Source organism: Oculina patagonica, chromosome 13, assembly GCF_052425735.1.
Source record: "Oculina patagonica isolate OP01 chromosome 13, crgOcupat, whole genome shotgun sequence".
NCBI lineage: Eukaryota > Metazoa > Cnidaria > Anthozoa > Scleractinia > Oculinidae > Oculina > Oculina patagonica.
This window is the reverse complement of record NC_135770.1, coordinates 29,182,477-29,198,306: the sequence shown is the minus strand read 5'-3', so window position 1 is coordinate 29,198,306 and position 15,830 is coordinate 29,182,477. Positions and strand designations below refer to the sequence as shown.

The following is a 15,830-nucleotide window of genomic DNA, read 5'->3' as shown; positions in this document are numbered from 1 at the left end:
TAACATTCAGGCTTCCCCAAACTTTGAAACGCATATTGGGAACATAATCTTTTCGCAGAAGAACGAAAAAGATCGATTTTGATTTAAATCGGAAACCTGATCATAGTTGCTTTCCTCCAGAAACCCTTTTGTTAGAAAAAAAGGAGAATTAACGGGTTTTCGCTTTTAGACACTCGAAGCCCAAACAATGAAACACGAAGTCCGCTACAGTACTAAAAACTCTCCGCGCATCCACGAACGAAAGAGAGGGAGAGGGAGATATTTGAAATTTTCGTTCACTGGAAGATAATTTCATGGCTAAGCAAAATTTACTTATAAACTGAAACGATCATTAAATAAGAGACAGGTTTTCATGATGACTGCAAAAATTCTAATTTTGCAGCCATTTCTGTATGTCATTCATATGTGTGATAAATTTTCGCCCGGGCTTAATTTCATTATTTCGCTCAATGCTCGCAGAAATGGATTCAATGAAAGGAAATGAACAGATACAACTAGTAATTTTGTACTAAACTTTTCGAAAAACGCCGAAATTTTACCCGCGACAATTTGCCCGCCCTTTTTATTCGGGGCGATTTTAGGGAAATCTAACCCTCGTGTAGGGCTCGAAATTTCTCAAAACGTTGCTCGAGGTTGCTCCAAAAAATCCAAGAGGTTTCTTTTTATTGAAAAAGTTGATCGAAGATCAAAAACAAAACCGGGATTTTCGGGGTTGGAGGAATGGTAATCAACCGCTTGTGACGTCATCAATTCAAATGGTGGTAAAATTGGCCGATATACCAGTACCTTATCAGGTCTCCTTTCATAGTTCCATTAATAAAGATCAAGAGTTTTCTGGCTAGAAGAAAGGATGTAAGAGTGGGTAGCGAGAATATGAAGCAGAGAAAAACGAAAAGGAACGAAGGAAGGAAAAATCGGAACGGTTTCGCAAAAAGTCAATTTTTGTCTTATGCGCGAATCATCCTCGTACCAGGCTCTTGTTCCCCTTGACCAGAGGTCGGGAAGAAATCACTGCGACTTAGAATCACTGCGTTACACTGAATACTGCGTTAGATCGTGGATCGAGGAAGGAAGGAAGGAAGAATGGAAGGAAGGAAGGAAGGAAGAAAGGAAGGAAGGGAGGGAGGAAGGAAGGAAGGAAGGAAGGAAGGAAGGAAGGAAGGAAGGAAGGAAGGAAGGAAGGAAGGAAGGAAGGAAGGAAGGAAGGAAGGAAAGAATGAAACCTTTGTCATTCGATTTATCGATTTATCGTTAAGAAGAAGGCTCATTTACAGTTATTATATGACTGAGAATTTTTCACTAGTTAAATCACTAATAAAACACTATTAAATCTTCACTGATATCTGTTCATGGAAGATCTCAATTTTTTTCAAACTTTGCTCTCGGAAAACCCGGAACAGATAATATCCGTGAACAAATATCAGTGCATATTTTTTGTGACAAATGGGAGTTATCGTTTATAACATTATCTATATGCGGTTTTCTAGACAGAATTCTGTACGCTCAAGAATGAAGAGCATTCTGTTTGGTTTCATCTTGGTTTTGTTGCCTGCTTTCAGCGTCCCTGCTTTCCCTGGTAAGTTACCATGAAAGCTGTGAAACGTCACAAATTTTAATGTCAGCTGAACAAAGCATGCCTGATCCCTCGGTAATTATCATTTTTTTAAACTCAGACTGTCGATAAGATTACTTGTTCATCACTAAGTGCTGCGTGCATAAACGTTCCCTCGATACAACTGCAACCCTAAAATTACAGCATGTTTCTTCCTTTTTTTATTTGTTTATGGCTTGAGTGGCTTTTGCTTCGGCACACACAAAACTTGACCCTATCTAGTTAGTCTTTAAATAACAACAATTATCAAAATATTTAGCCAACTTGGTTTTTCGGGCCTCGTTGGCTACCTACACTCTTTTTTTTTTTATATAAGAACGTTTAATTTACGGCCGAGGCTGAACGTTCTTAACTTTTTCGAAGATTTGAGCCTAAGATGTTCTTAAAACGTTCTGTTTTTTGAAAATTTTAAAGACAAAGTGGTATTGCAGTAAATTTATTCCTAGCTGATATCTACATGTTCACGTCAGAAGTGAGTTTTGACAATGTTTACACTTTCAGGTCAGGATTTGGATAAAGATGTATTCATTTATAGTTAGTACACAAATTTGACATTAGAACAAATAGGAAAAATAAAAACTCCATACTTCAGCCTTGGGCACGTTATTGGGATGTTCTTAAGTTTTGGCCTTTTTTCAGCCCGACGTTATTATTAAAAGGTTCTTTTAAGAAGCGTGTTTGACAAGTGGTAATTCGGGCTATTGCGCGTTCGTTTACAAACCATGCAAGAAACGAGCGAAACAAAATCACTTTCACACTAAAAGACTGTATCATAAGATTTTGTTTTAGAGGGGAAATAGCACATACATTCAAAACCATTTTGGTTTTCTTAGATTGAAATTTCAACGGCACATGCAGAGATCATTTCATTCATAACCTCATTTTAATCTTCGAGGGAACGTTTGAAATGACAACAAACGAAACAAGTTCACCCTGATTCATTGCAAGCAGACTTCATGTTATTGCATGTTTAATAAAAGCTAATAAAAATACTTTATTGCAATTTTTCTGAACTTTAAAATCCAGTTGGCACTAGAGTCATAGCACTAGGGGAAGACAACAAGTATTACTCTGGTGTGGTTGAGCAGCATACACATGATTTGACAACGGTAAGATTCGACGATCCGAAATATCAACGCATCAGCTACCCCAACATGGCGGAATCCGAGTTTATTCCTGATAGAGCGCCCATATCCATTCGTGCCAGATCCCACGTTTTGGCCAAGAAAGAGAATCAAGCATCTCACTGGGACATTGGCTTTGTACTTGGGGTGAATGGTCGCGGGACAAGACGGCAGTTTAGTGTGCTGTTAGACGGCAACAGGAGGCCTGAAAATTACAGCGTTACTCAACTTCGATCCCTTCCTAATCCTCGCTCTGTACAAACAGGTAACTTTTACTCAGTTGACGTTACCCTGTTCCCAGAAGTTTTCTATCTTGAATTGAGAAGAAAGAAAACCTTTATATTAATTATATTAAAAACGTATATTATTTCATATTAAACATAAGGTTTTTTAACAATTTCTTTAAAATAATATTTGCGCCCTTAATTAATGTCTTCATAAAATACAAAACTTATGTTACATTATTGTACACAATAAGACAGGCCTTACAGAATTATATCAAACCATGCTCATCCAAAGATATCTCCTATTTGAAATAATTTACTTGCAACATTGTTTCAAACCACGATTTTTTATTACATTCATGATTTCAAATAATGATTCTTTGTTTCTTCATTTTATGGTTTCACAATGCATTTATCATATAATTTTATGGTTTCATATAACGCATTGGAGAAAAAAAAAAAAAAAAAAAAGGGAAGATTAACGGAAAACAAGAATTCACTATTCATATAACACATTAATCATATAATCCATTAATTTATTTTCTGTGTTTGTTCAAGCTAAGTCTTCAATGTTTGCCTCAATTGTGAGTATCAGAAAGCGGCTGCTGCCATTGCAAACAGCATTGTCAACTGCTTTGGGTTGGGAACCAGTTAAAAAAAAATAAAAAAAAAAAAAAAAAAAAAAAAAAAAAAAAAAAAAAAAAAAAAAAAAAAAAAAAAAAAAAAAAAAAAAAAAACAAAACAAAAAAATAAAAAATATAATATTCAAAAAAAAAAAAAAGATCTAAAAATTAGAAAACTTCTTTTACCGTAAGAAGTTTGTTAAACAAGTAGTTCATTCACTAGTTCGACGGTTACCCGATTGATTGGCCCTCAGAATTTTTTTCCTCAAATTATTTTTAAATTGGACAGCATGTAATTCAACTACGTATACCAATAAACACATCGGCAAAAAATAAGAAAGTCGACATTTCTGTTCATTTGACCTTTAATGAAGTACGTAAAATGCATTTCATGTATAAACTTCTCACCAGCGGACACCACTTGCGTATTGTTTCTCCTTATAGCCACATCTTCTACTCTTTGCCTCCCCAATCGGGATATTCGATTTTGAGGTTTCTTGGCAAAAAGGCTGCTTTGATCCATCATCCTCAGGGTCATTACATCTGTCCACAGACCACAAGACAGTAAAGAGCGGAGCAAAGTCTCTTAAATGGATTGCCACTGGTGCCTCAACATTGCAACTCAACACATCCATCACGAGACCCTGGCTTGATCACGGAGGAGTGAAAGTTTGGATCTACAAGGACTCCCCCTCGCCAGGAAGGTCACTGGAAGTACAATTCAAACAAAAAAAAACTGTTGCACGTTTTAGTGCTAATCTAAATTTTAAAGGATGGAGAGGAATTTGGGTGACGTTTGATGAATGCAAAACATCAAACAGTAGTTGGAAAGATTCTGATGTTATCAAAGAAGTTATCTTCGTCCTTACACATGCAGACACTATCTACATAGACGCACTTGAGTTTCGGCACAGTTTATCAAAGCAGTCTCGTGACAAAGTGGTTCCTCCAATCTATCCAAATGGCTTGAACATTTATGATAAGAGTGATTTTTGGCAACAGACTTACAAGTGGAGTCAACAAGCCGTTCCTGCATCACCGTCGACAATCGACGAAGAAAAGTGGAAGAGTTTGGACCATATCAAAAACCGGCTCAAAAACTTTTATTGCGATGAAACAAAAACGACTTCTAGCTTCCAAAGTGATAGGTTTCTAAAGAAAAGATGGGATTCCCTTTTAGAAACGGTTCACAATGCATATAAGGAGTATTTCAAACTGACGTTTCATGGAGGAAAAATCGTTGGACCTCCGTTGTTTTGCAGGAACTGTAACGGAAAAAAGTTTGGCTTTATCTTTGAAACAGTTCTTCTTCCCTTAGCGCTGGAATACCACATAAAGTCCCGTACTGTCGAAGTTACAAATGCTGCGAAAGAACAACTTAAAGATCTTAACTCCGGAATTCCAAGCAAGGTAAAAAATGCCAAGATTGCTATCGCAGGGCAAGGTGTAAATATGATTAAACTGTTTGACAAATATTTGCCAAATTCTGCGGGATCGCTGAAAGAAAATCAAGTAAAGGCTGCAATAAACACTCTCAACCTTGATCGACTCAATAAGATAAATAATCTTCTTGACTATGTAAAACAGCAAGGATTTGCAGATGGCAGTGGCATTGGATCATTGGATCACGAAATGAACAAGGATAGTGCCGGTTTTATGCACACTCTATTCCTTCTCACTGACTCTCTAAGCGTTTCTTCCAACAAAAGTAGGTTGTTGGATTTGATAAGAACAGCCAAATGGTACAATGACTTTGGAGAGATTTATCAATCACCAAAATTCGAATTCAAAGGAACAACTGCTGATCGTATGAGCTCACTGCTGCTGTACAGGCTCATTATTGTGCTGGTGATGCCAAGTGATACCGATGATGAAAAGAAAGCCAAACTCCGGGACATGGAAGCTTTACATAGGTGGATGGAGAACGCCCTATCGGTGAACGAGGGACTTGGAGGAGTCATTAAGCCAGACTTTACAGGATTTCACCATAAAGGGTTTTATGCATCCTCCTATGTTCCACAGGCATTGCATAATGCAGCTTTTGTTCAATATCTTCTGGGAGGAACTTCATTCGCTTTATCATCAACATCAACCAACAATATAAGACGAGCGATGGAGACAGTGCGTGTTGTAGCCGTCAAGTATTCCACTCCAACCAGTGTTAATGGGCGTTACCCAGGTTACTTTAACAAGAAGCTAATAAAGACTCTCTTAGCAGGCTATGCCTACATCAGCGTTTCACATCCTTCCACTTTACCTTCCACGATACCAACAGGAATAAAAGTGAGCGATCTGAATCGGCCGCAGACGCAAATGTTTTTACGATTATACCATGACCCAACTGTGAACGATTATTTAGAAGACGGAAGGCCAAAGAAGGGCAAGTACTATTTCAACAGTTTGGGATCTCTGCAAATTATGAAAAACGTGAGTATCAGTTAAGATTTACTCATTGTATCACTTTTTCATCTATCTATGGCCTTTTCTTGATAGGCAATTACCTAATGAAAACAGGTAAACTTACTATCATCCTACATACCAGTAAAACGCCAATTAGGTCTTAACAGCAGGAGGCAGTAGCGTGTTTAAGAAACGTTCTTTTAAGGTTTGAGTAAGACTTACCATCCTGTGCTGGTAATAACCCCTGGGCTTAATAAATTTCGTAAGGGGTTTTGGGCCAGGTTGGCTTATAATATAAACGCACGGGCCTAAATCCGGGTTTGAGGGTAAAGGGGCTTATAAGCGGAATAAATTAAAAAAATTTTTTAACGGGCCACGGCAGTGTCGATCGAAATACGTTTTTAAGTTAAGAAGTCACCATAAAACAACATTTAGCAAAGGGGGACTTATATCAGGGGGGTCTTGTAATCGGATGTTTTAATTTGTTTGCACGTAGATAGGCCTATAACCAGGGAGGCTTATAAGCGGGATTTCACGGTATTTCCACATTTTCTCCTATCAGCGTTAGTTACAGAAGGCAATGAGTTACAAAGGTGTGGAATATTATTTGATCACATAAAATTGCGTTATAAGAGAAATTGTGACAGTACAGCGAGACTCGCCAGATATATATAAAAAAATCTCAGACTGTATTTGTTTACTTTCTAGGTAAATGACACCGCTTTTTTTAAACACATACCTGCCGAAGCATCCCCTGAAGGTCACTGGTCCAAGAACTTTGCCGCTCTATCAATCCATCGGCGTAAGGATTGGGCTGTTACGGTCAAGGGATTCAACAAGTTTGTCTGGGACAGCGAAGCTTCGCCAAACGAAAACGTTTATGGATTGTTCGCCAGTCACGGTGCGCTTCTGATTGCAAACAGTGAAGATGCCCTTAAGGTACATGACGTCGAAAACGGATGGGACTGGACTAAAACGCCTGGAACAACGACCCTTGCATTGGAAAATCTAGACGAGTTAAAGATTGGCACGGGGAGGTTTTACAACAAACGTAAGCTAGCAGGAAGTCTTACGTTTAAAGGGACTATGAGTTTGAAAAATGGACTGTTTGGTATGAACTTTCAACAACCAGATTACGAATTTTTGGATTGGCGAGGACAAATCAAGTTTCGCTTTCAAAAGTCAGTTTTTAGTTTTGAAAACCTGCTGGTGTGCTTAGGAAGTAATGTTAAGGCAAAAAACACAAACGGCGGAGTACTTCACACAACTCTTTTCCAAGACAAGCTGGCCTCTGGAGTTGCCTCGTCATTCATTAAGGTTGATGGAGTTCAAAAGACTGCGTCACCTGACTTTACTCACGCCCCGTCAGCATCCTCAAGCTACACAACCCTCGATGATGCCAAAGGAAACTTTTACTACATACCAAGTCCCAGCAACTTAGCCTTACAGGTTACAGTAGAAAATCAGTCTTCCAAATCTGACGATGGAAAGAAAGACACTTTTGGGATTTATGGCACTGCTTGGTTCCAACATGACACGACTCAACCGAAATACCAATACGCTGTCTTGATACCGACCACATCGTATCACACACCACTGACTGACCTAGCAACGGCGCAAGAAACATCAGGAAGTGAAGTCTACAAAGTTTTGAATGCTGATTCCAATGTCCACGTCGTTCAAGTTCTAAAATCACCGAAGACGTGGTCAGCCCTCAGCGCTCCTATTACAGGTTATGTAATATTTAAAGATAACGCGACGATGCCATCAGGTGGCCCAGTAGCTTCCGTCAATAATAAGAATTGCCTTATAATGGTCCAGGAAACTGCAGGATTTATCTACCTTGGTATTAGCTATCCCGACCTTAACTTCGACGTGACTGGCTCTAATTCTGTTGAAGACCTCCTGTACAATAAAACCAGTGTAGAGAAATCGGTAACAGTGACTCTGAGGAAGCAAGTAATGACAACCATAGCTGAAACACAAGTCCACGGTAACCCAGATGGCTACACTGCAAATGTGGTGATAGGCAGCAATGGAAAAGATATTGAATTTCAGAATCTCAAGAATGGCTTTAGTGTTGAAGTAAAATTAACCAGAGTTTGAGATTTTGTTTTGCGCACTTTTTGTCCTATATACGGCTACAAACCACAGAGCGTTCGAACACTTCGGAAATGATAATGATTTTAAAAAAATGTTTAAAATCCCTCAAAGACACTAAGAAGGCTATAACATATGATTTTAATTAAAATTGTTACAATCAGGAGATAAACAAGTACATTAAAAATATAATGAATACAATAATTCTTTGACAAAATCAATAAAGCAATTAATGTTCAAAGTCCGTTTGCGCTGATAGTAATAAGACTGCATGGGGAATTTTGAATGAAGATTAAGTGAATAAAAGGATTCTGACGCCAAGGAATGCCACTTAAAAAAAAACAATCAAATGAAAAGATGATCTCAAAGATGTGTAACTTACCTAATCACCTTTTCTGAGTGAGATGAAATATAAGATGAAATATAAAATGAAACTGAAATTCAAAGGCGCATCGTTTTCTTTAGATATTTTCCCATTTTCTGGTTAGTATGTTTTTGACTTTATTTACGGCCCCCCAATCTTCATCCCCAAAAATTACTCGAAAATGCTCTTACAGATTTTTCTAAAATTTGTCTGTAGGTAGTCAATCCACTAAAATGAATTCCAAGACTCAATCTAGATTTTGAGAAAATCAAGCTTGCTTGAGAACAAAAGAAAACGACAATTGTTGCTATGGTAACCTCTGTGACAAAGTGACTAGTAAAAAATTAAACTTTGGTCATATTTGATCATTATGAGTATTATGGTGTATTTTGGCAAATCGTGGCTTCCTAAACAGTTTTTATTTTCAAAACGACCACCCTAGGGCTAAAAAAACTACATCGAGCCTCCTTAATGAAGATGAATTGTTGAACAATGACACGAGCGTGGGACAAAGAAAAAATCTAAAGTCCCCGAAGGGAATCGAAGCCATGGCCTCCTAGATACTGGTTGGGCGTTCTAACGAGCTGAGCTACGAGAGACTCGTGGTGAACTTTATTAGGTTGATATGTGATATTACCGAACTTATAAATTTACTATCCTTATTATTTACTACAAACTTGATGATTACAACTTTGCTGATCTTAGCAGTATGAAAGATGCGTGTCACATATCAACTTAGTAAATGGCCTAGCTCACCACAAGTCTCTCGTATCTCAGTTGGTTAGAGTGTACAACCGGTATCTTGGAGGCCATTAGTTCGATTCCTGTCCGGGACGCAAATTTTTTCTTTGTCCCATGCTCGTGTCATCGTTGAAAAATTCATTTTCATTATTTATTACCAAACTTACATGTAAAAATTTACCATCTTTATCATTAACTTCATCATAATGTTATTTATTATGAAATAATGTTTCATGATCGTCAGCCCTACAATATTCACTATAGTTTTAATCTGATGACCACTTATTTTTAACGTGCGGAGATCAAAATAATTGTATTTGAGTACCAAGAAAAAACTATATCAGGTTTCTAAAATCAATTACAATCGAACTGCCTTTTACCCTGTACATGTCTACATTTACATATACATCTACATAGTGGGGGGTCTTGCAAAAGGAGATATGCTACCATCACTGCAAGGCATAAACAATTAAAATGCAAAATATATAATAAAATATGAACATAATTAAAAAAGATTACTGAGCGAGGAAAATTAAAAAAATATATAAAAAAATCTCTACATTAAGTTAATTTAGACTAAAAATTAAAAACCTAATTAAAATGTCATCATTCTATAATCTGAGAGCGTTCTTGAATAATTTACTTTATTTTTAAAAACTAAAACATCGTTATTAGGAAAGGCGTTCTATTCTCTGATAGTTTTACAATAAAATGAGTTCCTATAGCTTTCTGAGTTCGGAGTTAGTTCGATGAACTTGTCTTTTTGAAAAGATCGAAGTTGACAATTGCGCTTTGTTTTTATGTAGCATGGGATTTCTAATGCAGGTTCACCATGGATAGCTTTATGAAGTAGTGTGAGGCGAGCATATTTTCTTCTGTTTTAATGGGAGGGCCAATCCAGATTGTTAAGCAAATTGGAAACAGTTCCAGGTGTTCGCTACCAACAGTTCTTCACAAATCGAGGAGCTCGCCGTTGGACATCTTCTATTTGCTTTATATGCTTGTCCATCCAGGGATCCCACATGGGGCTTGCATATTCCGGAAGAGGTCTCACTTGTGCTTTATAAGCTAATTCATCAATTGATTCAGGGCAGTTGCCAAGATTTCTTTAGCAGAAAGCCAAGAGTTTGGTTTGCTTTGGTAACCTTACTGTCAATGTGATTGCGCCAGTCTAGTTTAGATGATAGATCAACACCAAGATATGGATGCTGTGACATTGATTCTAGCAAGAGGCCCGTTTACCCTCGGACGTACATGGGAAGAAGGGGGGGGGGGGGTGGATGCCACCCCCGTAAGGTTTTTTCTAAATTTGGAAAAGAGGATTTACTCTACCATGCTGAAACTTTTAGTAGTTGTTCATTCAAACATTGCAAAATTTGATATGTGAACCATGTGCCCATGATATTTGATGTTGCCATGGAAACAACATAATTACAAGCAGATCTGGCTAAAAATCTTAGATTTTCTTTATTTTTCCAGTTTTTTTTTTAAACAGAATTGAGCGATTTGTTTATTTTTACATTTCATAAGCATTCTGGCTTGATTTTGCATAAATTTCCGTTATTTTGCGACTTTCGAAGAAAATGGTAAAATCCAAGATGGCGGAACCAAGATGGCCGCTCCAATGACGTCACGTGACGTCGTGTGACGTCACAGTCAACATAGTTTATGTCTTCTTGTAGCGTAAACGACGGGATTTCTACTCAGAGCAAAATAATTTCGCTGCGCCTTAAAGATGATTTCCAATCCGTACTGCGCAATCTCCGCCTGCAATGTTTGTGAGTCTCACAAACAGAATGAATGTTTACTAGCAAAAATAAAAATTCCGGGACGGAACTTACCTTTTTCTTCATTGTTAACGCCAGATATCCTTGCAAAACAATAATAACGAGTAAAAGAAGCTCTACGGTATTTCAAACGGACGTTTTAGCTCATCGTGGATTCTTGAACGAAACGATCCGTAATGGCGAACTAAAAAACTTCATGTACGCTATCACCGAAGTGTAAAGTTTCAACGAATTCAAAACAAAAATGAAAACAAACCCTGAGTCTGCGCAGTACGGACTGGAAATCATCTTTAATAGGACGAAAACTCCAGGGAGGAGTTCCCTCCACACCCCCCTCCCCTCCTTGTACGATGGTGGGTTAAGAATTTGCTTGTACGTCCGAGGGTTAATTTTTAATCATAAATAGCAGGATCACGTTTTCTGGTTATCCTCATGACAAAGCATTTACTTGGGTTAAATTGCATCAGCTATTTCTGTGACCAATGTTCAATAGTGGATAGATCGGATTGGGGTGTTCAGCTTCACTGGTCGACTCTATAACACTATATAAGATTGAATCATCTACAAAAAGGCGTAAAGGAGATGAGCAGTGGTCACCAATGTATAAAAGGAACATCAGTGGTCCTAAGACCGTTCCTTGTGGAACACCAGAATTTACATAAACTGGTTGAGGTGAGGCACCATCAACTACAACGGACTGTTCCCTGCATATGGTCAGTTTGATAGCCAATGTTTAAGATCACCACGTATGCTATAATAATCCAGTTTGTGCATAAGTCGTTGGTGAGGAACAACATCAAGTGCTTCAGAGAAATTTATAATTATGTGATCTGTCTGCTACCATTGTCAAGAGCCTTGCCTTGTGCAGTGATCAGTTGTTTCTTTACAAACTTTCTCTAAACTTCTTCCAATCGCTTGGATTATCGGATCTTCTTAGCTTGCTCATGTGTTTGATAAAGATAGTTAACCAAGGTTCATTCCATCGTCCACTGATTTGATTTTATCAGGCTGTTTCCTGGCAAAATGTCCACTTATGTTTCACCAATGACACTAGTAAGAATTGAACTTATACGCAGAGATCTGAGCTAGAAAGAACAACCCAATGATTTATGAGTTAAGGCCAGTTTACGCGAGCAATTGTTAACCATTTTTTAACAGTTTTTATTTTCTATGGTAGCCGCGGAAAATTCGCCATGTTTATGAAACAAATGCCTGCTGAGAAGCTGGCCCGTTAGTTTTACATGTAGGTGACCAATATAAGCTGTCACATACGAAAAATTGCTCGTGTAGCTGACTTGTTGTGTGGAAAGTTTTGGGAGAGCAAGAAAACAATGTATGTGGTCTCTTATTTCCCATTTTTGTGTTAAGTCCATGGGAAAATTTAGACACAAACATATGAGAAAAATGAAACAGTATGTAATATTATTTCATAAACAACTACAGTGGAACCCCGTTAATACGGACACCAAGGGGACAGGCCAAATTGTCCGTATTAACGGAGTGTCCGTATTAAGCGGGGTCTCAGAAAAAAGTCACGTATACATGTTTTATCGACACAAAGACGAAGGCAAACGTTTTTACGGCAAAAAAACGTTGTTTAATTGCACTGTAACTCTAACAAATGCAAACTGTGAAATCTCTGACTAAAATTAATAGTTTTTACGAAAACCTTACGATCTAGTCAGGTACTCGAACTAAACGTTAATAATCTCAACAGTGGAATTATTTATAAATGTCGCACGTGGATTTACTCGAACAATTACTAGACGTTGACAACAACCCAGCAATAGGAACAGAGGCTGTTGTTGCTATAGTGGCAAGCAAAGAACCTCAAAGAGGATGAGTACAAGCGATGGTTGAAGCAAAAGGCAAAGAAAGTGAAACTTTTAAATAGGAACAGCAGTCAGAAAACCTTAAAAGGACTTTAAGTAAAGGGGCAAACACCAGAATCTCTTAGTAATATAATCGTTTTAACTCGTCAAATTCTGTCATTATTTGACCAGGTGCAGTGTTTTCAAGTTAGCAAAGAATCGCGACAATGAAAATTTAGAGTCCACAGATAAACACTGTTCGTAAAGCGGGGTTGACAATGTATAACAGTTTGTCACTCAGGACACGGAAAAGTGTCCATTGTCCGTATTAACGGGTGTCCGTATTAAGCGGGTTAATTTTAGAGAAAATGTATGAGGTTTTCGTCGGGACCAACGAAACTGTTCGTAATACTGGGGTGTCCGTATTAAGCGGGTGTCCGTAAAGCGGGGTTCCACTGTATTGAAGAGTTCATATTTTTATACAGAAATTGATAACAGAAACTACAACCACTGTCCATCATTCATATTTGCCAAGTGTTTGACTTAAGAGTTTACTGATATTAAAAGGCTTAAAGCCTAGCGTAAATCTATGCAGGTTGAAGAGAGACAGGCAAACCTGATCGCCTGATGTTATGATCACAAGCCATCTAGGGGGGTCAGGGGGCATGCTCCCCCGGGAGGTTTTTATATTTTGGCCTTCTGAAACCACTAAAAATTCATTAAAAAATGCCCACATGGAGAAATTTATTAATTTTATATACTGATGAATACAGCTTTTCTTGTAACTATAACAGTTTAAAGTAAGTGTAAAAATAAGATGACCCACCTCCTACCTGTAGATCAAAATTACATAACCCACCCCTTTTCGAGGGCTCAAAAACTGATGACCCACCCCCTTTCTGCTCCGCCCCACCCCCCCCCTGTAATTATTGACCAGTCCCTTATTAAATGCAGCAATATATTCCACATACAAGTATCACTTATGCCCTGCAGTAGTAATTAAGAGCCTATTTAAGAACCTAAGTAGCTTAAAATCCCACTGAATTGATACCATTTCTATAAGAACCTATGTCGGCTAAGTTGGGGAAATTTAGGTTTCTATACGCGGGTTTTTACTGTATTAATCAACGAGCTCTTCAAGTCGCGACTGAATTTTTTTTACATGATATAAGATACTGATTCGTATCGCTTGACTGAGCATGTCGGATTAGCTCAGTCGAGAAGGTATCAGGATTTGGCGCGAGTTGTTGTAAGTTCAAACCCAGTTTGTTTATTTTATCGCTCCGTAGGTATGCATTGCAGAATAAAAGCATTTACATGTAAGACGTAATCTAATAACATTGTAAATAAAAGTATCAAAACATATAGTCTAATTCAGGTAAACTGAATGTACTTGTGCTTATGCATCTGAAAAAGCTTTTTTTTGCTTGCGAACAAGCAGCGACGCACGCGATTAAAGCTAGCGCTCTGGTTTCTAGATACCCTATTTAAGTGTCATTCTCGCTTTAAAGCGGTCCTCTCGAACTTCGCGCCAAAAAATAGTTTTCTTTTATTTTTTTGCCTGTGAAAAGGGTTGGTCAATACATTAATAAAAGCAATATATTTTTTTTAGTTCTTTATTTTCGCTTTGCTACATGCAGGCCAAAATTAAATTTTGGCCGACCTGGGGCCGCCGACGGTAGTCGAAGTGATAAATTTCGACCATTTTGTGAAGTGCGTTTCGTCCACAAAAATGCACTTCACAGAATATCATTAGGACAAATTCTAAGACACCTTTTTTTAGTTCACTTACAAAACGAGAAAAAATTTTCGAAAATTCTAAGCATGCCACCGCTTCTGAAAGACACCATACTCTGTGGTCTTCATTCACACGTTAAAATTTAGGTAAACACAAGAAAATAAAACATAAAAGTCTCACCATAAATTGGAGTTAAAAAGCACATCAATGCTATCTTCTTACCGCAATGAACTGTTTTATACTTTCAAACCTGTGGGTATCTCTTTGGATTCCACGCGAGAACAAATTAAGAGGACATGTGCACAAATTTCACACAAAAATGAAAATTCTTGGCAAGAGTCCTTTAAATGGATTCCGCTCATACTCTTACCATGGGTAGGCCTAAATATGAAATAAATCACAGTATACTTTGTTTGGCTAAATATCGATTTGTTTTCGAGAATATCGATAATTCTAAAATCCAGCAAAATTGACGCTTTCGGAGCTCAAAATTTATGCCGAGTTTGTTAGCTTCGCGTCGAAAAATAAAGCACTCTGGAAGAAAAATACCTATTAAATATCGAAGAATAACATCAAATTAGTACGTCGAAAGCAATTTCGGCTCTTGAAGTCCTTTTATTTACAAAATATAATTAAATTTATTTGACACACTTTTGATTTAATTCAAAAGTTCTCAAAGTTGCCTAAAATTCGTTAATTTAACCGACCGTGACATTGTTGATCTTATCAACTTTATGTAAACATTCCACGCAAAGGTTAATTTTCCCCATGTGAACTTCAACTGAGTAAAATAAAAACATAAAAAGAAAAAAAAAGCGATCGTGTGAGCCGTACATGATACAACGCCGTCATGCGATACTTGTTTACAGATTGTCTGGTCTGGTGATATCGTATTCATACCCTCATGCAACATCCGCAGACATCAATGTTTGTGGGCGTTACCAGAGAGACCAGCTTCGTGCCTCGTGAAGCTTTCCGAAAAAAAAATCGTCGCCCTTCGGGCGACGATTTTTTCGCCCCAGGCGACCATTGTCAAAATACGATATCACCAGACGATCTGCAAACAAGTATCGCATGACGGCATTGTATCACGTACGGCTCACACGATCGCTTTGAAAAGCTTTTGAAGGTCGTTCTGTACGGTAGAGATTTTGAATTTCGGACAAACTTGACTCCTTTGTGCCCTGTGTTCATACTTACTTCCGGTCTACTTACTTCTGGTCTATCAAATCACGTGACTGTCTCGATTGATTGACTTTTTGCTCGTGTTTTTTGAGGAGCCGAACGTGCTTCTGGCTTCATTACT

At 37.9% G+C, this 15,830-nt stretch overlaps 1 protein-coding gene and 1 pseudogene across 1 annotated transcript; one reads left to right on the top strand and one right to left on the bottom strand.

Annotated features, from left to right (window-relative positions):
• Window positions 1-1,509: 1,509 nt before the first annotated feature.
• LOC144635543 (chondroitin sulfate ABC exolyase-like) lies at window positions 1,510-8,089 on the top strand. Its single transcript, XM_078494638.1, has 5 exons — window positions 1,510-1,576; window positions 2,639-3,001; window positions 3,519-3,544; window positions 4,028-6,010; window positions 6,692-8,089. The coding sequence occupies exons 1-5, from the start codon at window positions 1,510-1,512 to the stop codon at window positions 8,087-8,089; spliced, it is 3,837 nt and encodes a 1,278-aa protein (XP_078350764.1).
• A 1,694-nt stretch (window positions 8,090-9,783) lies between these two features.
• On the bottom strand, window positions 9,784-11,591 carry LOC144635542 (uncharacterized; annotated as a pseudogene).
• Window positions 11,592-15,830: the final 4,239 nt, after the last annotated feature.

Coding starts and splice junctions, on each gene's coding strand:
- LOC144635543 (XM_078494638.1), top strand. CDS start 1,510: ATGAAGAGCATTCTGTTTGGTTTCATCTTGGTTTTGTTGCCTGCTTTC. Junction 3,545..4,027: donor CTTCAATGTTTGCCTCAATT/GTGAGTATCAGA, acceptor TTCTCCTTATAG/CCACATCTTCTACTCTTTGC. Junction 6,011..6,691: donor CTCTGCAAATTATGAAAAAC/GTGAGTATCAGT, acceptor TTTACTTTCTAG/GTAAATGACACCGCTTTTTT.